Source organism: the organism of the source record quoted next, unplaced genomic scaffold, assembly GCF_019419815.1.
Source record: "Pyrus x bretschneideri cultivar Hongxiangsu unplaced genomic scaffold, Pyrus_bretschneideri_v1 Contig3, whole genome shotgun sequence".
NCBI classification, from domain to species: domain Eukaryota; kingdom Viridiplantae; phylum Streptophyta; class Magnoliopsida; order Rosales; family Rosaceae; genus Pyrus; species Pyrus x bretschneideri.
The window spans coordinates 795,750-819,030 of NW_025999612.1; the positions used below are offsets into that span (position 1 = coordinate 795,750).

A 23,281-nucleotide genomic window follows, 5' to 3' on the forward strand; every position below is an offset into this window, starting at 1 on the left:
TAGTATTACATGCTTTTATATTTATAATCTATTACATGTTTAATTCGAAAGCTACATGTCACTCAAACTTGTCACCTGGCATAAAACTGTCCATCCCAGATTATTCATGAAAACAAGAAACATTCCACTTTGCAAAACAATAATAATTCATGGAGTAGTTTTGCAAAATATTGGACATTTACAATGGGATAGGAATAGCTCGCAAGGGTTGGGACATCTCTAAGGTGAGGCCAACCTTATCATCCATGTTCATGTTCTTTGGTGTAACCCCATCTGGAAGCTTCCAATCAAATAAATGAATAAGAGAACCCAACATTAAGTGCAACATTCTCATTGCCAATGGCAATCCAGGACATATTCTCCGTCCACCTCCGAAAGGTATAAGCTCAAAATTCCGGCCTCTAACATCAACTTCCGACCCCCAAAACCTCTCCGGCTTAAACGAATTCGGCTCATCCCACAAGTTTGTGTCCCTGCCAATAGCCCACGTGTTAACAAGCACTTGTGCACCCTTTGTCACTGTGTAGCCTTCAATTTCTACGTCTGCTCCAGCTTTTCGGGGAAGTAACAATGGAACTGCAGGATGCAACCTAAAGGTCTCTTTGACTATGGATTGCAAGTAAGGCAGTCTTGCAATGTCTGATTCCTCTATTGGATTGCCTTTGCCAATTACTTGCTCAAGCTCTAATTGAGCTTTGGATAGAACCTCAGGGTTGTGCAATAGCTCTGCCATTGCCCATTGGAATGTGGACGATGTTGTGTCTGATCCAGCAACAAATAAGACCTATTATCAAACATAACCACTGAAATCACAGGCGAAGAGCCGTTTGAAAACCATTTCATTTTTATTTTTTATTTTTTTAACTAAAAGCTTGTATGGTAATTATTTCAGTTTTCAATACCAAATACTGAAAGTTACTTTTGTGAGTTTTCAAAATTTGGTTTTAATTTTCACAATGTTTTAGTTAAAAAAATAAAAATAAAAACTAAATAACGAAATAGTTATCAAACAACAAAGTATAGCGAAGAGTTTGTAGATCAAGCAGCTAAGAGCATGCACTCGATCTGCATTTTATATTTGATTGTTCCCCCTCGCTTTCGCTGGTATATATAAAAGATAAAAAGTTAAAGCTAGTAAACAGTTTCAAAAAGATTTGTACTAACCAGTAACAGATGATTGATATCATTTTTGTTGATCACTTCACTGCTTTCCTCAGCAATGTTAAGAAGGGTTTCTAACACATCATTTTTAACCGCAGAACCAGGCAATTTTCGTAACTCCATCCTTTGGTTGATTAACCTATCATTCAGATCCAATATCTTACTAAAGTACTTTGTCATCCTCCGCCTTCTGCCATTGGGGTCAAATTTTCTAAGCACAGGAAAACAGTCCCCCAAATTCGGCTTCCCAGCCTCCATCATAATATTACACACCATCTCCTTGAAGTTCCTAGCCATTTCAGAATTTGGGTCGGCCAAATCGATCGAAAAAATTGTATTGCTCAACAAATTGAGAACTGTTGTGAATGCAGCCTTCCCAATATCCAGTGCCTGACCGCTTACGCTACTTTGACGGACCTCTTCAAGGAGCTCCTGCAGTTTCCTGCGCCGCAGGTTTTCGTTGGAATCAAGCATTTTATTGGCAAAGAGTTGAGTGTTGCATATTTTTCTAAGGTTTCTCCACATGGTTGAAACTGGTAGCCAAGGCAATCCAATCGTATGGTGATCATGAGCTCGAAGCGAATCGGGGATTGTTCGGTTACAGAAGAAGTGATCATGGGTTTGGAGAACTTCTTTGGCCATGGCTGCTGAAGAAATGACTATGGAAGTTACTTGACCTAGTTTTAGGGACATGAGAGGGCCATGTTTTTGGGCAAGTTTGGCAAGAGACTTGTGGGGTTTGTCACCAAGTTGGTGCAGGTTCCCAATGACTGGGAAGGGTTTTGGCCCCGGTGGAAGCTGCTTTGATCTTGAACTCTTTTTACCTCTTCCAAGTGAGTAGAAGAGAGCTTCCAGCAATGCCCAGGTGAGAATGAGATAAAGGGAAAAGCTCAACCAGTCCATCTCTCTCTCTCTCTCTCTCTCAAGACAAAATTGTATCGTCCTATCTCCTATGTTATGTGAAGGAAACCCACAATTTTGATTTTTATGGAAAAGTAAAACTTTAATTAATTTCAAATTTAAAGGCCAAACTAAAAGCATCCCTCGAAATGCTGGATCGTAATATTTAAGCTTATCATTGATCTACGTGTTCCGTTATTCATTCATCTATGCTTAACTGAAGTCAACGAAGCAATAGCAAATATCGGATTTGGACCTCGTCTAGATTTAAATTATAGAAATTCTAAAGATTCTTATATCTTAATCGTTAATCATAAATTATGCTTTTAGAAATTATTTGAATATTTTTATTTAAAATTAAACACAAATATTATTTTACGAAAATTAACCGTACAATATACATTTTACCAAAATTGACTCCTAAAATCCTCGAAGATCCGAAGAGGATACTCATCGGCAAATAACACCTACCTGTCTTGTTTTAAAATGGTTTTTGATACAAACGAGGGAAGGGAATCAAATCTCAGATTATCAAATACAGGTGTAAATATTAATAATTAATTGAACTACAAAATACTTGCGTTGGGTAGAAAAATAATGAATAAATAACATCATGATAAATTGTTCCAGCTACCACGCTCTCAGTTTTTTTTTGTTTTTTTTTCATCGTCGTTGTCAAGCACTTCGCTATCTATTCATATCTCACATTTGCACTCACGTAGTTCTTTACAATATTAGAAATAATCTATGCACATGATTTTTTTTTTCCCGTTCTACACACTTCTATTTATTTTTAAAATAAACTACACTAAACAATTGTAATTTTGGATCACACTACAATCTCATATCTCGTTTTTAAACATTGCAATGTCATACATCAACTTACAATAATTCATTGCAATATCAAACCTTCGTTAAAAAAATATATTAAGTTAGCCGTTAAGTGACGACATAACACCAATGAATTTCACATTAGTTGACGTGTGTCACCCAACTTATGCCACATAGCTAAACAACTAAAAAAAATATTTAGTTATTAAATATTCAATTCTTTTTATATTTATTAAAAAAAAAAACCACATCCCATTCATTTCCCCTCACCTAATCTCTCTCTCTCTCTCTCTCTCTGTCTCTGTCTCTTTCTTAGCTGAGTTAATTACAATAACGCCCCTTGAAGTTTATCGAGTTTTCACAAAATCCCTTCACGTTTGAGACATTACACTAACGCCCCTTTACGTTTTGTTTCACTTTCAAATAAACCCTTGGGTAAAAAATTAGCTTATAAATTTACTAATTTACCCTTATAATTAAAGAAAAAATATTTTTAAATTAGAAAATATTTATAAATATATAGCAAAAAGAATATCAAATTAAAACATTAAATATTAAAAAATAAAAGCGTCAGGAGAGACTAGACACAGTTCAACGTCTCCACGACTCAGGCTAGGAGTAGAACTGTGCAACAAATTTGTAAGTTGATGTATGACATTCCAATGTTCAAAAGGTAAGGTATGAGTTTGTTATGTGATACATAGGTAAGGTTGTAAAATGTAATTTCATTAATTGATTTCCTTTTGTTTTATTCCATTTAAAGGTATTTGGATAAATAAGGGTGTATATGAAGATAAAAATAGGTTATGAGAATCATTTTCCTAAAAATAATTGGTATGAGTAAAAAAAGTTCTCGTAAAAGAAAGGAAAAGTCGTGAGGGCTAGGGTTTGGGATTAGGTTGACATCAGACGAGCAAGGAACACGGAGACGGCAAGAGTGGAGTAAAAAAAAAGGAATTTCAAATCTAAGGATTAGGCTCTGAGATGACAACGAGGCTGAACGAGGAAAAAAAGGATACGATAAAAAGGAAGGAATCACCATTGCACAAACCCTTGGACGTAGGTCCGATGGGTGAACAGAGGGAGAAGAGTGAGTTGGACGCTCTTGGAAAGCCTTTTGGCTCCAGTTTAGAGCTAAAAGAGAATGAATTCAGAGGGGTCAAAATTGAGCGGAAAGTAGTCGAAGGAGCGCTTTTAGGGTTTCACCATAATGTGTTGGCAGTGGTGTTTTCGAGTAGAGAGATCAATTGCGAGACTTTTATTGACCAGTTTATGTCTATTTGGCGAGGAAGGGAAGGCGTCGAGTGCTGGATGGATAACGTTTCATCGCTAGGTTTGTGAATAAGAGAGATATGTTCAGGGTGCTAGAGACGGAGAAACCATTAATATTCAAAGATGATTAGGTACTGGTCGTGGATCGTTCAGAAGCGGGACAGTATCGGTGAAGGAAAAATTTTGTCCTAACTAAGAACATGTAAGAACATTTGAATACATATGCAAACTAATAACTCTTTAAAGTAGGCATGCATTCAAAAACAATTCATAAAACCCATGACTTTCAAAGCCTAGTATATGGTGAACCATAAGACTCTTTAACAAAATTAAAGAGAATAAGAATTTAGAGATTCTTTACCCTTGAAGCTCATCCTTGATTGCACAAGGGATTCACCCAAGTGGAGGGCCTTCAAGTCACCTCCTTGCTCCTTGAATCTTCCTTGTGATTTCCTCCCTTTTAGTGCTCCTTTTCTTCTTTGAGGATTTGAGGATTTGTTCTCCAAAACACCAAAAGTTTGGTGTCTCTAAGTCTCCACACCAAAGATGTTGTGTGAAGATGAAATGGATGACTTAGGGAAGAAAGATTGCTAGATGTTCCTCCCCTAAGGTGAAATGAGAGAATAGGTTTCACCCAAATTCAATTAGAAAACCCTTTTGGTGAAATGGCTATAAAGATGTCTTTATACCACCTCACAATGGAGTGGCAAACTTGCAATTAAGCCAAGTTCACTACCCTTGAAGCTTATGGCCGGCCATATGTTGTATTTGGGCTTAATTGCCCATTTTGTTTTAGTTGTCATACAACTTAAACATAATGGGCCTTGTGGACCAAAACTTTTTTGTGCCCCGAAGCCCAAAACTAACTTAAACGCCCAATACGAACGTTTCGTATAATTAATTAACTATTTAATTAATCTTGACCATTCTTCAATTAAACCATTTAATTGCTTATCCATTTCATATAATTTCTTCAATTATATCTTTACTCGGTGTACAATCCATTAGGTTCCAATTAGCGAGGTAGTGGGCGATGTTACTCTTAACGATCGATTGTGAATTGAAACCACATTTCAATTCTCCCTTAAATTAGTGTTTGCTAATCTTTAGGGCTTCCACAAACCATGGGTGACGCCTAGCAGCATGTCATGGTTACCCAAGCTAAGTAGAAGTGGTTGGAGAACCTATCCAGTTACAACTACAATGCAATACGGTCCTTCTCTAATACAATACTCTTAATCACATTGTTTAAGTGATAGTTTGTTTCATGTCTACTATCCAATGTGATACTTCTCTATATGATTCAATTGAATAAGATTTGGAACATCTTCCTTAGTCATATTCATATGCTTTGGCCAAAGACTCTTGAATCAAATCTTAGAGTATTCTCCTTCCATCATGGAAGGTTAGAGATCCCTTGTTGTACATTCATATGCCTACATGACTAGATAGCTTGACCCCAACAATGCCGTGGACACTCCAATGGAATGCCATTGACATAATCAAAGATCAAGGACCTAACCATTAGACATCAATGATGCCTCAGGTCAAAGGACTACTTTGCATATTGCAACTATTGAGTTCTCACATGACATGTATGTTCGAACTCTTGTTTGATCGTTGTTCAGTGTACTCGATTACTCTTTCGAGCACCTATGTGTTTGCCTTAGTGTCCAACACCAAATGACTTGAGACTAGTTCATACTCACGCTTGAGTCGACATAACACATACTAACCTTAGCGGATTGTCAATGCCCAATTGGCAATCCTATGGCTAGGAACGTTTTAGGAATGAACATAAGAGAAAGGTCTCGTCAATTTAACTAACTTAAATCACTTGTCTCTTAGATCAAATACATTCCTTGGATTCCCTTATTGCTTAAACACAAGATACTATAAATAGTGATTAACAATAAGCTTTGCCCTTCTATTAAACATATAAAAGTTTAACACAATAAGTATTCCAAAAAGCTATTACATCAAATGAGTGGCTTTGTGGGCATACTTCCAACAATCGGGAGGTGCCTTGTAGGGTTTCTACCGTCTGCGCAAATAAGGATAAAAATACATAAAAATACTTTCAAGAGTACAAGGTTGTCGTACTATAGCAGCTCAAGTAAGGTTGTTTTTCATGGGAATTGAATGAATAATTTGTATTTAAACTAATTCTTAGCTAATTATTTAGAACAAAGTTTCAAAAATGTTGATTTTGGAATTTAAAATAATAAAAACCAATTTAAAATAAAGACAATTAAATAATAAACTAGAAAGCAATTTAAAGAAAATCAATTTAAAGAAACACTAGGGTTCCGCCATCACCTTAACAATCCTACGTAGTTCCTCTAATTACTTATGAATTACCCATGCATATTTCAAAGGTTAGGTTTTCCTAATATATATCTGTTTGGACCCAAAATTACACCATCAGCCAGTGCAATCAAGACCGTTGAGTAAGTATAGCTCCACACCTTCGGATAGAAAATTTAAGATAATTTTGTTGTCGTTAGGGGATAATATTATGATTTTTAATCATAATAATTATCTTTTAATAATGAATTATCTTGACACTTTTCTTATACGACATACATGTGACGCAAACTATATCAAAGCAAGTAGAACAGTTCGATTTAATTTGGGATTTTTAGCATTCAACGTGGGGATTGAGCATCATGCATTATGAGAAGAGTCCTAGCACACGGTGGCATCAGTTGGTAACCAAGGTGGAGTCTAACTTGAAAGATTAATTACGTGAAGTAAGCTAATGTGATGCATGCATGGGATAATTATTAGCAAACTCGAGGCCACCAAGCAGGTGAAGTGAATATTCTGTGGATAAAGCTTGTGTCAAGGCTTTGGGACTAAGGTTTGAACAACAATTCTTATCTGTAGCAAAGACGGAATTGGCATGCCATGATTTGTTACGTGGTTTTGGCTAAAATACGTGGTTAGCACCAAAGATGTTGAGTGCCACGACTCTCATTCAAGATCAAGAAGTTAATAGTGTTCCCAATGCCATATCAATATATTTTACTCCCCGGCCGAACTTGGCCAACGAGTTCGCACGCCCTGCACACAACCGAATGACGTAGGTAGCTTATTAATTACTTGGCCTACGCGCCACGTAGGCTTGGTAGTTTTTAGGGTCAACATTTTGGCATGCCCAGTGGGACACCGTGCTAAAATTATGAGGTTCGTATGATATATCAGGATTCCAATCCGGCTCTTAGCCGATCGTACAAGCTCTTAAAGCAATTGGAAAAAGGCAATGAGGAAAGTAAAAGATCTTTGGAAGCGGAAAATTTTCTTTGTGGCCGTAGAGAGATGCAAAAGTCATTCACTTACATGTTGAGAATAAAAGCTCCTGTTACCATGCAAAAGCAATGGGTAAATAAAGACAGGGCTCGATTTAATGCCTGGCTAGATAAAGAACATTTTCCTTACGTTCCCAACTACAAAACAATTCCATTTGAGGAATGGTTGGATCAGAAGGTCGGGGCGCAATTTTTCGTCCTGGCCACAATTAAAATTCCGCCTAAGAAAATTGTTAATTTGGGCAAAGAAAAAAGCACCTATTTTTCGGTCGATTGAAAATATGGTCGACAAAAAAGAAAAACCTTGGCCACCTATTTTTTCGGTCTAGACTAAAAGTTTGGTTGGCCTAGAAGAAAAAGTTCAAGTTTCTGAGCAAAAAATCGACTTAGAAAATGATTCGTCAGAAGAGTGCTCCAATGACGAATAGGGTTAAGACATGGTCTTAGACATCGAAACCATGACATTCAATATGGTTATTGGCGATAAAGCCGTTGTGGAGCAGTCCCGTTCAACTAAGCTATTCGAGTTAAAAGATGAAATTGGTAAAATTATGATGCCCGGGGGGCTTAATAATTATCCAATGCAATCGGCAGCAGAAGATGTCGAATATTTCGCCAAGTTGAAAATATTTGGAGATCATTTCTTATTCAGGTCAATGCAAAATCTGATTGGCTATATTGATATACAAAGATCTTGGCTAGGAATAAAGCATGGTTGGCCTCCTCCTCATTATGGTTTGGCCACTTTTGCTTCCGTTTGCTAAAAAAAAAAGAGTGAATAAATTATTTTCTTAACCTTTCGACCTCTCGACCAATACTTATGAAAATAGGGGGGCAGAAAAGCAGTGTGCCTATTGAAGGAAAGAAAACGAATAATACTTTATCCAGTAATGTATTCTAGGATTCTCCAATGTGAAGTCAAGTATCAGACCAATTACAAGTCCTTTGGTGGTGTTGTTAATTCGGTGGAGTTATGTTAGCCTACCATGCCTTTGATTATTCAGCATGACAAGAATTGGAATGGTGGTGGATTGATTTAATTTGGTTCCAAAGCCTTCGGCCAGGCCAGTTGTTGTCTCTTAGGCGAGGCCCTTGTCGTCGAACTATGGCATGCAAAGATTTAGCAATAGAATTCATTTGGTATTTGTATAAGCCGACAGAACCATGGTGCTATTTGGTCATGATTTGATTATTGCCGAGAAAGATTTTTTTTTCGATGATACAACGACATTTTGCTGGGCACAGAACGATTAGAAACTAGTTGTTAATGTCATAAAAGCTTGGTGGACAGTTGATGCCATTCGGTGGAGAAAGCTTGTCTTTGAATTTGCCAGAAAGTATTAAAGCAAGTCCACTTGAGAAGGCCATTTGGAAGGGGTTGAAAGATAGACCGAGATTTTCTTTAGTTAAAATATTTGCACACAAATATCAAAGCATATATGAGCTTTGGTGATAGATTTTTTCGGTGGTTTTTGGTTTTATAGTGTGTTCTCACCGAGTTGAATAATTGGATTATAGTCTACACAATCATGAAGCTAGATGACGGCTCTCGACGATGACTTAGGGAGTTTCATATGCTATTTAATAAGCTTATATATGCATAGCTAATTCTTCAATTTAAAGTTGTGGTCATGGGGTGTTGTCTTTTGGCAAATATTGATTTGGCCAAGATGAGCTTATGAATAAAGTGGAGTATTTTTTTTTTTTAGAGTCGAGATATTTATGGTATTTTCACACTGAGCTAGGTGGTCAATCTGCCGAGTCGGAGTCGTGTACCGAAAAGGTTTGGAAAGGTTTGGGTTTTCGACGATGTTCTTCACTGATAAGTTGGTTTCATAGTACTGGTACGCAGAGCAAGGATCAAATTGAAAAGGTTGATTTTATTGCTGGCAAGTGACTCTTGTGCCATTATCATTGGTATACACCACGAGCTAGTGAGCTACGGAAAATAGTAGTTTGTTTTTGCCGAGTTTTGTTTGTACTCGGTGACCAAATTTTATTTGCATGCTCGGTGGAGATGTTCTGACCCATTAAGAATTTATTTGACATGGTAATCTGGCTACTTTGGGGCATTGTTTTTTTCATAAGTTTTGATCGGAGGGATCAAAGAACAAGCATGAAGTATTAGGTGATAGGGCGCTTATTGTGGTAGGACATCACATGCCACTCTTCCATGAAATCTCGGTGATGAGTAGCTAGGTCAAAGCCTATAAGGATTTTATATAACCTATCATGGTGATTGGGGTAAGAGAGAATGAGATGTTTTCCCAAAATTGTCAGTGTGGGTTTGTCGAAGAAGGGAAACTCCTGAGCATATTGTTTCTCGACTTCCTAGTGTTCGGTCGTGATGCTCTCGGCAATTATTTGACCCTAGGCTTAATTTCCTTAACCATTCAGCTTTCAGGTCGAAGCTCAAGGAAACAAGAGGGCTATGTTTGGACCCAAAATTACACCATCGGCCAATGCAATCAAGACCGTTAAGTAAGCATAGCTCCACACCGTCGGATAGGAAAGTTAAGATAATTTTGTTGGTATTAAGGGATAATATTATGATTTTTAATCATATTAATTATCTTTTAATAATGAATTATCTTGACACTTTTCTTATACAAGATAAATGTGACGCAAACTATATTGAAGTAAGCAAAACATTTCGATTTAATTTGGGATTCTTAGCAATCAACACGAGGATTGAGCATCATGCATTATGAGAAGAGTCCTAGCACGTGGTGGCATCAGTTGGTAACCAAGGTGGAGTCTAACTTGAAAGATTAATTATGTGAAGTAAGCTAATGTGATGCATGCATGGGATAATTATTAGCAAACTCGAGGCCACCAAACAGGTGAAGTTGATATTGTGTGGATAAAGATTGATATGCTAGGGCTTTGGGACTAAGGTTTGAACGACGATTCTTATCTTTAGCAAAGACAGAATTGGCATGCCATGATTTGTTATGTGGTTTTGGCTGAAATACGTGGTTAGCACCAAAGATGTTGAGTTCCACGACTCTCTTTGGATAATCATCTCTACATAAGGATTATTATTTGTGGTGATTGATGGTCACGGCTAGATTTTACGCTAAGTTAGTTCTACAAATACAGAGGCAGTGGTAGCAGAATGACCCCCTCCAATTCAGCACACAAATTACTCTGCGCAAAGCTTCTCAACACCCTTTGAGATTTTATCTTTCTCCCATTTCTTCTCGCCAACATATCTTCAATTTGGATAAACAGCACTATGAAGGCAACCAGCGACATCTTCAGTTAGGATAAACAGCACTGGAGCCGTAGAATCAGCCGATCAATGAACACCTTCAGTTTGGATAAACAACACTGTTTTGAGACCGACTGATTATTTATCCAAGTCTCAGTCGATGAGGATTTTCGAGTCCTTATTGGTAGAGGTTATCTCATTAGCCTTCTCGGCAAAGTGAGGGGTTACATGTTACTACATTCAGCACATTGAAAGCCAAATTTGATATTGAACCAGATTAAGAAGTCAATAGTGCGCCCAACACCACATCAATATATTTTACTCCCTGACCAAACTCAGCCAATGAGTTGGCACGCCACGCACATAACCAAAGGATGTAGTTAGCTTATTAATTACTCAGCCTGCATGCCACGTAGGCTTGGTAGTTTTTAGGGTCAACAATATCCTACTTGGAACCTCCAACATAGAACGTATGTCTAACTTGCAACCCATCTAAATGTTCGAATCAAATATAAGCATGAAAGAGTCATTAAATTTTATGAAAACCCTTTGAAAAACCATGCAACCCTTAAGACGTGGTGTTCATCCTAAGTGAAATTACAATTATTAATCACAAAAAACTAGCGCCAATTTCAAGGAACCTTCGGACCAAAATTACATCAAATTACTTTTCTAAATATCCTAATGGTGGCCAATCATCAAGACAATTAGATAGTTTAAAATGGTGATTAATAATTCAAAACTTGCATGCATAATATCATAAGCAAATTGAAAAGAAACTAGATATTCTTGCTAAGGATCGTGGCCTCGCCTTAGCAAAAGAAATTAGTTATGAACAATCATAAAACAAAATATTATTGAAAACAAGGATAAAAAACACCTAGAAAATAAACTCGAATCCAAAATAATGCGTGCATTCTCCTCTTCTCCTTCTCTCCAACCCTAATGGCTAAAAATCTTTATTTATACTTGTTGACCCTAAAAACTACTAAGCCTACGAGGTGTGCAGGCCGAGTAATTAATAAGCTAACTATGTCCTTCGGTTGTGTGCAGGGCAAGCCAACTCGTCAGTCGAGCTCGGCCGAGGAGTAAAATGTGTTGATGTGGTGCTAGGCGCATTGCTAACTTCTGTTGAAAATGTGCCCTAAAACCAATCATATGATGATACTTTACAAACATTTCACATGTTAAAGTAATCTACTATAATATAAAAGGCAAAGATTATTGTTTTAAGCCATCTTATATAAATGTTATATCCTTAAACAATAAGTCTAAAGAATATGCAACTAGGAGAATGTGATCTAAAGAAGTTAGATACATGAGACCATTCTCTTTCGTATACATATCATAAACGTTCCTGATCATAGGATTGCCAATTAGGCATTGACAGTCCGTTAAGATCAGTACATGCTATGTCTTTTCTTAGGGAAAGTGATTGATCTTAAGTCATTGGTGTGACTAACACTAAGACAATCATGTAGGTGCTCAATAGAGCATGAGTCCACTGAACACAATCAACGAGAAGTTCTCATACTCATGTCACATGAAAACTGATGGTTCCGATAATGCAAAGTAGTCCTTTGACCTTAGGCATCATAGTTGTCTTGTGGTTAGGTCCTTGATCTTTGACTATGTCAAAGTCACTCCATCAGAAGGTGTCCACGACATAGTTGGGGTTAAACCACTTAGCCATGGAGGCAAGTGAATGCCAACAAGGGATCTCTAACCTTCAAAACGTTTGAGGGAGAATACTCTATGATATGATTAAGAATCTCTAGCCAGAGTATGAATGAGATTTAGGATGTTGTTCCAAATTACATTCAAGGTAATCATATAAGTAAAAGAATCACATTGGATAGTAGGCATGAATAAACTATCAAACCAAACAATATGGTCAAGAGTATTGTATTAAAAAAATACCGTATTGCATTGTAAACTGAATAGGTTCTCCACCTCTTCTTATTAGCTTGGGTAACCATGACATACTGCTAGGTATCACTCCTGGTTTATGGAAGCCCTAAACGTGTATACTAAAGAGAGAATTGAAAGTAAGTTTCAATTCACAATCGATATGAAGAGTTATAATCACCCATTGCCTCGCTAAAAGGAACCTAATGGATCGTACACCGTGTAAGGTAGAGATTGAAGAAATAACGGAGATGAGTAAAGATAATTAAATGGTTTAATTATTTATGGCAAGGATTAATTAATATGATGATTAATCAAACGAATAAGTTCGTTTTAGACCTCGGGTTGGTTTTCGGCCAATTGGACTTGAATGTCAAGTTCAATAACTCAAGTTGTTTGACAACTTGAAAACACAAAGGGCTTGAAAGCCCTATAAACCCTTAAGGTTGGCCATATAGAGAAAGAGTAGTGAACTTGCTTTAATTGCAAGTTTGCCACTACATTGTGAGGTGCTATAAAGGCAACTTTATAGCCATTTCATCCTTAGGGTTTTCTTTGGAGAAAAGATGGAGAACAAAAGCTCTCTTGACTCTCTAGGAGGCCGGCCACCTTGGAAAAGATTACTAGCATCTATCTCTTCCTAGGTCACTCATCTTTTCATCAATGCTCTCCTTGGTGTGGAAAAAATAGAGGTTCTCTATTTTAGGAACTTGGAGAATCCTTTCAACCATCCTCCTCCAAGAAATACACAGAACTAAGAAGCAAGGAATGAAGGCCCTCTCCTTGGGTGATTTGCCTTTGCTTATGCAAAGAGGAATCAACAAAGGTATAAGATTTCTCAACTCACTTTGTTCTTGAGTTGAGTCTTGGTTCACCCAACTACTAGGCTTTGAATTTCATGCATAAGGTTTTGTTTTTGAGGGTATACAAGCATGATTCCACCTTTTAATTGTTAATAGCATGCATAGATGTTTCTCAAATGAACTTGTTTTCAAAAATATGCCCTTCAAGTGGTATCAAGAGCCTAGGTCTAGTAGTTGGTGAATCCTTTTTGGGTTTTGTAGTTCATAGTCTTTAATTTGAATGTTGTAATTGTTACAAGCTTTCTTCTTGCTTCTTTAAATGTAAATTTTGCTAGAAAATTTGTCATCTCAAATGTTGTAGACATAGTTCATATGAGCATGAATTTTGGAGCTAAAATTTGGTGCCATGTTTTTTGTGGAAATTCGGCCAAATCCAAAGGGTGAATTTTTGGGTTCATGTTTGTCTTGTTAAAAGTGTTTTAAAGTGACTTTTGGAACCCTTAAGTACCCTAGTATGGAGCTCTTATGGGTTTTCATGGATGTTCTTTATTGTTCTTGATATGTTCTTGGCAAGAACAAAAGGTTGGTGTTTTGATTCAATGTGTTTGTTGTTTTTTCATAAAGTTTTTGTTGGTGATGGATGGTGTGATTCTTTCAATCAACACCAATACCTTTTCTACTATTCACACCATACCAATCACTTACAACTTTCAATCACTTTTCAAACAAATCAACTCACACACAACCTCACCTCTCACCTACCAAAACTAGCCACTCCTTTAAAGGGAGTACTTTTGGGGCTTTTATGAAATTACATAAAGTTTTGATACTTTTGTGTATTTGCACTTTGACCCGAAAGTTTACGTTTTTACGTAAAGACCCAAAAACACTAAATGACAAATTGTTTTGCTCCTTTAATGAAGTTTTTGCATTTGTTGAAAATTTTGGGTTCTAGTTGTAATTACATGAAGTAGTGGACTTTTGTGTTTTTACAAAGTGAGCTCAAAAGTATGTGTTTTGCAATATAGCCCAAAAAGTTAAGGTTATTGCATCTTGGCCCAAATTAGTTGAGAACAAAATAGTTTTGTATCTTTAAATGAGAATTGGATTTTCATTTCATTTAGCTCCATCTAAATCAATTCTATGGATAAAAAAACCAAATGAAAATGTTGCATTCAAGTTTAATTAGTTAAAGCGTTAATTAATTAAAGAAAGGGTGATTATGAACCTAAGCCTACGATAATTGAGCTATGTGAATGGTCGTCTTTCAAATTAGTTTGAACCATGGGAATGCGTAGATTAGATTTTGGTTGTAATTTGATATGATCAAATGTTGTAAAAGAGCATAAGCTCTTCTTTACTTTAAAGTAATTTGTTTTGATCAAGTGTTGTAAAATAGCATAAGCACATCTTTACTTTGAAGTACTCATTTCTTGTTTTATTTGATGTGCATGAAATTGGAGTAGAGGGTCCAACGCCCAATAAGAAAACACGCCTTAATGTGATTAAACATGTAACTAAAATCAATCACAATTCCTAGACCGAGATCCAACACTAGGCTCGTGTTGGATCAAATCAAAGGTTCATAGTCATCCTAAGGCCCTAAGGTAACTAAGTAGTCCATCAAAGAATGCAAAACTTATGTTAGTAGTACCATATTCTCTTGCTTTAAAAACTATTTTACAAACACAGCAAGAGCATTATATACTATTAAATCAATCATATGAACCAATAGTTGTAATAGGACCAAATTGTTTTAATATGATTAAAATGAATGATAATATGTGATGAGACCTAAAAACCCTCAACCAAACCATTATTAAGTTTACAAGCGTGAGAATGCTTTGAACACTCTTTCGTGGCCTTCCACCGTGGTAGGCTCCAATCATTTGTGACTTGTACACCGACTTAACCTTATCATGGGGAGTACAAAGTGTGTGCTGACACTCAGGAGGAGTTCTATATACATACATGATGAAGTGAGGTAGGCAACAAGTTTAGCCAACATGATATCATTCTAAGGCTATGCTTGAACCCCTGCACGAACCAGGCACAATGGGAATGACTTAACTAAGTGCAATGATGCCAACATGATATCATTTTGAGGCATCATTCTCTGGAGGCCAAATAAGATGGGTACTTACAAGAGATGCAAATGAGTAAGCGTACTCTATCATTACTATTAATGCTAGCCGACATCATATCATTGTGAGGTGGGCTTGGTAATAGTGAGCCTCCTATACCCTACTAAGAGTTTCCTTCAAAACTATCGAATTCCAATGAGGGATATGGAATTTGCCAAAAATAGTGGGTGGTGCTATTTAATTTAAAGACCCGGATCAAATGGCTTAAAATCAATCAATTTATATCGTTATGTATTAATTTACCGATATATTTGCAAACGTTATCCAAAGCTTGAGAAAGAAAAGCTGAATGCTTTAGTTTCCGGACTTGGTACCATATTCCCATAGATTGTCTTGAATGGATTGTATATGTACCTAAGTAGTCTCATCCTCACAACTTGCTATTGATAATGTATCATTAGAAGAACATGTTAGATAAGTCTATCATAAAGGGGACAACACAAACAACCAATGCTTATTCCTTTATTGTATGAATAAAGGAACTTATGAAGATTAGCATAAAGACATGGACACTTTTATTGTCATAGTTCTTCACTTACAAATCGTTGTATGAAGAAATAAGAGTTGCTTTGAACAACCCTTAGTTAATGCAAACACTAGTGCTTGTTTCTTTGCCAAATGAACAAGGAACTCGAGAAGTAAGCACAAGGGCATGGACACTTTATGTGCCATGATTCTTCATTTACAAATTGTTGTATGAAGAAATGAGAGTTGCCTTGAACAACTCTTGAAAGTTTGTAAATATGTTTAGAACATAATGGTTGGTTGACAAAAATAGTCCATCAACATGGACTTATGATGATTTTGAATCATTGAGTGTTGAAATGTTAAACCACTTCTAGAGACGGAAACTAGGTAAAGACTTCACCTTTTGTGTCCCTATCCAAATGGTTCACTAAGTTTATTGTAAACTATATTGTGAACAATAACCGCGTGGTCTCCAAATCGTTTGATGTGTATAACACAATTGAAATAGGTTTCAAGAGAGATAGTGGGGGTTTAGGGACCAAGACTGTTGTAGTCAATGGAGAAGTCAAATAAAGAAGACAAAATAACTCCAAGGGAACAAACTTGCTTTATGAAAGGATGGACATTGGAAGGCGTATTTGCAAGAAATGTCTTGCAATTGTCAAGAACACACCTTTCGAAGGTGTTGTAAATTGTTCTTGAATAGTTCAAAACAATTGGTTCTTCTACTTGAATGCTTGATTCTGTATTAGTAACTATGTTTTACAATCGTTGTAAAAGTGTGGCTAATAAGAAGTAGTGAACTTGCTTTAATTGCAAGTTTGCCACTACATTGTGAGGTGGTATAAAGGCAACTTTATAGCTATTTCATCCTTAAGGGTTTTCTTTGGAGAAATGATGAGAACAAAAGCTCTCTTGACTCTCTAGGAGGCCGGCCACCTTGGAAGAGATTACTAGCATCTATCTCTTCCTAGGTCACTCATCTATTCATCAATACTCTTCTTAGTGTGGAAAAATTAGAGGTTCTCTATTTTGGGAACTTGGAGAATCCTTTCGACCATCCTCCTCCAAGAAATCCATGGATCTAAGAAGCAAGGAATGAAGGCCCTTTCCTTGGGTGATTAGCCTTTGCTTATGAGTGCATACAAGCATGATTTCGCCTTTTTATTGTTAATAGCATGCATAGATGTTGCTCAAATGAACTTATTTTCACAAAAATGTCCTTCAACTTCTTGATCTCGCGACTGCGGCCGAGGAAGGAACACGTCTAGGCCTTCGGGTTCTAGAGCCTGAAGACAAGGTTGTTAGTTCTGCGAAGTTCAAATAGCAAATTCAGCTTTCAATGCGTTGAATGTAGTGACCTGTAACACCTCATTTCTCCGAGAAGGCTAATGAGATGACCTCTACTAACAAGGACTCGAAAATCCTTGTCGACCAAGACTTGGATAAATAATCAGTCGGTCTCGAAGCAGTGTTGTTTATCTAAACTAAAGGTGCTTCTTGATCGGCTGATCCTACAGCTCTAGTGCTGTTTATCCAAACTGAAGATGTCACTGGTTACCTTCACAATGTTGTTTATCTAAGCTGAAGATGTGTTGGCGGGAAGAAAGAAAATAAAAATCTCAAGGTTGTTGAGAGGTTTCGCGTAGAGTGAGAGTTTGCGCATGGCAATTTGTATGTTGAATTGGAGAGGCTTTGAATACCATTTGCCGCTTTGTATTTATAAGGACGTACCTTGATGAACACGCTATGAAGTTGTTGCTGTAACTTGGAATATCCAATCGAAATAAATAATTCCAATGAACATTATTCCAAAGGAGCAAAGCCACACTTTGATAATTGTCGTCCACTTATGATAACCATACAATCAGATCAATTTACAAGCACATGGAACTCTTCCCATAGCATCTTAAATCACCATGCAATGTTTAGACCCATATTCAAATCCAAGTGCATGCACTACCAAAGTCTAAGCACTTTAGCCCATGTTGTGCTTTTTCTTTCATTGGTAGCCTAATCTAAACAAAAGACTCCCTCTTCCACTCATTTGTACAGGTGCAACCATGCAATGCCACGCTAATTGCTCATCAATTGCAATATTTATTTTATTCGGCATTATCATATGCTACGCCTTAATCACCTAGCTGTGTTCCAGATAATGGTAAGTCTAGATAATTCAATACTATTAAGAGATAATCATTATGATTAAAACCACAATATCATCCTTTAATAATATTGAAAATTATCTCAACCAATTTGTCATCCAACGGTCTAGAACTTAGCTCATTCAACGACCTTGATTACTCGAGCTGATGAAGTAAAATCCGGTCCAAACCATACTACTACAAAATGAAACCCTAAAAGGTCTTAGAATAAAACTAGGAAACATAATAAAATAATAAAACAAAAAATCAAAGGTTTCCTATTTGAACTAAAATTTGGACTTCTCAGAAAATTAGACCTCTGACCCACCAGATCAACTCCGATTTGGTCTCAAAATGTCTATTTTGAAAGTTTGAGACATCCCCAACAAACCCTCAGAAGGAATCTTCCTCTAAAAATATGTCATCTTGACCTCAAAAATGCCCAAAACGTCCAAAAACATCAATTTGGGAAAGCTGTGCGCTGTGCCTTTATTTCATTGCCACAGTCAAATGGTTAAGTAGAAAAATCTGAAACTTTGATACAATTATCTTGAAAGACTCACGAACCTCCTCCAATTAGAATCACTTTAAAATTCGTCTGTTTGGTTACTTTACACTCAAGAGGAAGCCGAATGTCCTACATTAGAAATATAATACAAAGTATCAAAATCTCACCAAAATAATCAATAACTTAATACTAAGATTAGGGTAAATATATAGTAAAATATTGACTCATCAAATACCCCCAAACTTAGCTTTTTGCTTGTCCTCAAGCAAAACAAAACTAGAAAACAAAAATAAAAACTAACGAACTTGCAACTTAACTAAGACAAAATTTTCATCTTCAAGTTGCAATCCATAAAGAACGTTAAAAATTTAAAACATCTTTCCAAAAGTTTCAACTAATCCCACAACAGAGTTGAAGTCATTTAGAATCAATTAGAAAAGAATTCATGAACTTCCTTTAGTGTAAAGTGGACTAGAGACTCGACTAAAACCCTTACCCTCGTCTTCTTTATTCATACTTCACATACTAACTTGATATATATATTTCTTTTTTCCTTCTTTTGTTGCTTTTTTTTTCTTTTTCCTTTCTTTCTTTCTAGTAACAGTAGTGGTTGTGCAATACCAGTTGCCTTAAGCTTTCTATCCAACCCATATAGTGAGCTTTACGCCAATGACTCCCAAACCATATGGGCTTTAGGGCACTAGGTGTGGAACACCCCTAAGGACTTATTAACTCAAGTTGAAAAGGCTACGAAACTAACTAACCACCTTGCCACATGCCAAGACTTTACTGTTTGACGCAAGAATCACTACTGATCAGGCAGGACTGCCCCGGTTACTAAGTAAAGCCTTTGGTGGAACAACTATTACTTGCTTTATAATAATAACTAAACTTTACTTTATTTAGAACAAAAATGAAAAATACACTTGGACAAAAAGCAAGTGCTTCAATTTCACTCCCCACAAATCATGTTGGTGTGAGTGTGCAAATTTTCAAAAGTATAACTCATGAATTAGTGTTTAAGCAACGATAAATAGAAAAGACTCTATGGGATTAACCTTCACCATGTCCATTTGTTCTAACCTTTAAAATAATCTATGGATATAAACTTAAAATTTGAAAATTTTTATTTGACTCAAAAAATTAAAAATATAAGATTGTATTTTCCACCCCCAAACTTAAATCACACTTTATCCTCAAGGTGTGGAAATAAATGAAAAACATGAAAAAAAAAGAATTAAAAAAAAAAAAAAAATTAAAAAAATAAAAACCTAATAACTAGCTATTAAATAAAAAACGGAAATTAAGAATATAATATAAAGACAAAAGGTACAATTATGAACAAAACTTAAAAAGGACAGATGGTACCTGGGTTCGATATGGTGTCCTGATTCAAGGAAATCATGGGGCCTTGAGGAACCACGCATTGGGCCGTGGGAAAACCCACGCAAATAAACACATGAGCACCAGAAACCCTAATACCTGCGATTAGAACTGATGATCAGGGTTGGATATGGTGTCCCATTCACTCTCTAGCCTCAAGCCCAGAGCCAAGCGGCTCTCTTCCACATTTTCATCAGTCCTCACGCTCTTAAATATGAGCAATGTCTCTCATTTCGCTCCCAACGCTTTGTCTTTCTCTCTCTCAAATAGGAGACATGTCTCTCACTTTCTCACTCATCAACAACACAGCAAAAGAGGTTCAGGGAGTGCATCACGCCTGCAAACGGAATAGCGGGCCTCATTTCCGTCCAATCCAAGAGCTTAAAGGTATAAAGAGAAAACTCTCCCCCAAACGTTTTTGTTTCAATTTCGATTTGTGCATTTCAGGAAAATAAACCAAAACTCGAACATGCATGTGGTCTTTCTCTGTGCAAGGAACTTTGAGCCGCCGTCAGTACCAATGAAGAGACAACGGAATTGCTACAACAGCTCAGATCCGGCGATGCACTGGAAAACAAAACAGGAAATGCTCGGACCCAAAGCCTAAGGTATAATTTCCGACTCCCTTTTCTTTGATCTGTTCTTGCATGTGTTATGAATGATGAGTCAAAATGGTGTGCACAAAACAGGATCTGTACCCGTGCTCTCCTCTGTGTTGCTTGGATCCCACCCACAAACTTGTATGTAGTGATATTTTAAATAAAATGCGAGGGAGTGATTGAGGGAGAGGGGGTGCCAAGCAATGCAATGGACTTCATCACCAACCCCACTGTAAGTATGTCTGGAACTCTGCCCGTGCATCTTTCTGCATTCCCTTAGTTTCTGTAGTGCTGAATCTCATTAATGTTGATGAATTTACGATGAATGCTCTGACGTGAATGTATGTTGAATGCTGCTGAATGCATGATTCAGGCGAATGTGCGCATTTATTGGATATTTGGGGCTGAATTGTTTCCAAATGCAACCTGCAATGATCACACAATAAGAATCTAATTAGCATAAGCCCAAAATAAAATACTGATTAACTAAGAATATGGCTGTTTTTGTGTTTCTCAATTTCCTAAATTTTTTTATTTTTTGATAAGAAATTAAAAGCAAGGAAATAAAATGAACGAAAATAAAAATGAAATGAGTTTAGAAAAATTTGGGTTGCCTTTCAATTAGTGCTTTAGTTAACGTATATAGCTAGACATAGAGGAAAGAATTGATGATCACGTCACTTGTTCTCTTAAAATCAATCACACTTTAACAGCATCACATGGCTGTGGGTACAGAATGAGATGTTTGTCAATTATGTGTTTCAGTGGAGTGGTTGAATCCTTCATATTCGGCCTTCTATGTGAATGAAGCACCCATAGTTTCTGTAATGGTTGAAGTTCTTTACAAGGAATATGGCTGTCAATAAGCTTTTTCTTCTTCCACTTGTAAATATTAGCCTTCTTGAAGGATTTGCCCAGATTCTCGTTAAAGTTGATGGACTGTGCTATTGGCGTGTCCAATTCAGCAACCAAAATTTTCTGATCAATAGCCAGTTGCTCTGGATCCAATATGCTGATTTTGTATGAATAGCTTCATCCAACACATCAGTTTTAATGAACTCCTGCAGCTTAGTGGGTTGCGTTGCAGCCTCTGCATAGGATGTGCGTGGCATATAAACTTGGGTAGTAATTGGATCTGTGGGAATTTCAGTATCAGCAGGTGCTGTTTCTTCCATCGGGCATGAGTCATCGACCTGGGATTCTTCAATTTCAGATTCGTTCATCCTATCGTTGGTTTTTTCCCATCTCTATCTTTGATCAACATAGCACTCTTCTGAAACTTGCTGGTTAGCAATTGGTTGAGTAGGAAAAATTGAATCGGAATCGTTTTCTTATTCTGCTAATTGGTATGCGAGCTGCCCATTTTGCTGCTCTAGACTGTTGATTGATTTTATTTTCTACAACTTAAGGGTACTCTCCATAAACAACCTAATGGACTCCTCCAACTTAGCAATCTGGTACTCCAAAGAAAGTTTCTGTGGCACACAGGGCTGCTAAAATCCCTGTTGATTGCTTACCCACATAACAGGATGCTCTGTCCATCGAGGGTAAGAGTTTGAATATGAATCGTTCTCGTTTTCTGGGAATTGATACGCACGCTGTCCATCTTGCTGTTCAATTATCTTTGCTGATGGTTTGGTATTCGGCATTCTATCAACAAATTGCTTGACACACTGCCAATTCAGCAAGTTTGTCATCTAGAGCAGATCTTTGTGGCACACTTTGCAATTCAAAGGGCTCTTGATTACCCATCCACATAGAACTAGGCTGCTCTGTCCACCTTGGATTGTAAAAGTTTGAGTATGGATCGCACCTAGGCCCTTGAGAGTTCCTCATATTGATAATTCCATGAAGGCAACCCTCCTTTTGGTTGTAGATTCTAGCCCATCGTTTAAGTGTTCTCAAAACCAACAAAACATAACCTACAAAAATAAAAATAAAATCAACAAGTAAAAAGATATATACCAAAATAATTAACTAAGAATATGATAAACATATTAGTTGAAACAATCCACTTATTTGATAGGATTTTTACCATGTGCACAAATAGGGATAAAAACACTTAAAAATACTTGCAAGGGTACAAGGTTGTTGTAGTATAACAGCTCAACCAAGGTCCTTTTTGTTGGAAGTATGCCCACAAAGCCACTTATTTGATGTAATAGCTTTTGGAATACTTATTGTGTTAAGCTATTATATGTTAAATGAAGGGTAAATGTTATTGTTAATCACTATTTATTGTATTATGTGTTTAAGCAATAAGGGAATCCAATGAATGTATTTAATCTAAGAGATAAGTAATTTAAGTAAGTTAGATTAACTAGACCTTTCTCTTATGTTCATTTCTAAAACGTTCCTAACCATAGGATTGCCAATTGGGCATTGACAATCCGCTAAGGTTAGTATGTGTTATGATAACTCAAGTGTGAGTATGACTAGTCTCAAGTCATTTAGTGTTGGACATTGAGACAAACACATAGGTGCTCAAATGGTAATTGAGTGCACTGAACTACGATCAAAAGAGAGTTCGAACATACATGTCATGTAAGAACTCGTAAGTTGCAATATGCAAAGTAATCCTTTGACCTGAAGCATCATAGATGTCTAATTGTTAGGTCTTTGATCTTTGATCATG

General features: G+C 36.7%; 1 protein-coding gene and 1 long non-coding RNA gene across 2 annotated transcripts; one reads left to right on the top strand and one right to left on the bottom strand.

The window, feature by feature from the left end:
* Positions 1-10: 10 nt before the first annotated feature.
* LOC125479862 (geraniol 8-hydroxylase-like) lies at positions 11-2,099 on the bottom strand. Its single transcript, XM_048589965.1, has 2 exons — positions 1,165-2,099; positions 11-784 (listed from the first exon to the last, which is right to left on the bottom strand). The coding sequence occupies exons 1-2, from the start codon at positions 2,062-2,064 to the stop codon at positions 179-181; spliced, it is 1,506 nt and encodes a 501-aa protein (XP_048445922.1). The 5' UTR covers positions 2,065-2,099; the 3' UTR covers positions 11-178.
* An 18,055-nt stretch (positions 2,100-20,154) lies between these two features.
* LOC125479884 lies at positions 20,155-22,727 on the top strand. The gene is made up of 3 exons (XR_007260343.1): positions 20,155-20,434; positions 20,543-20,655; positions 20,737-22,727. It is a non-coding gene; the product is annotated as an uncharacterized LOC125479884 (long non-coding RNA).
* The last annotated feature ends 554 nt before the right edge of the window (positions 22,728-23,281 follow it).

Bases quoted from the DNA above. Each gene is read 5' to 3' on its own strand.
- LOC125479862 (XM_048589965.1), bottom strand. From the start codon at position 2,064: ATGGACTGGTTGAGCTTTTCCCTTTATCTCATTCTCACCTGGGCATTG. The intron at 785-1,164 runs GTTAGTACAAAT...GTTTGATAATAG, and splicing joins ATATCAATCATCTGTTACTG to GTCTTATTTGTTGCTGGATC.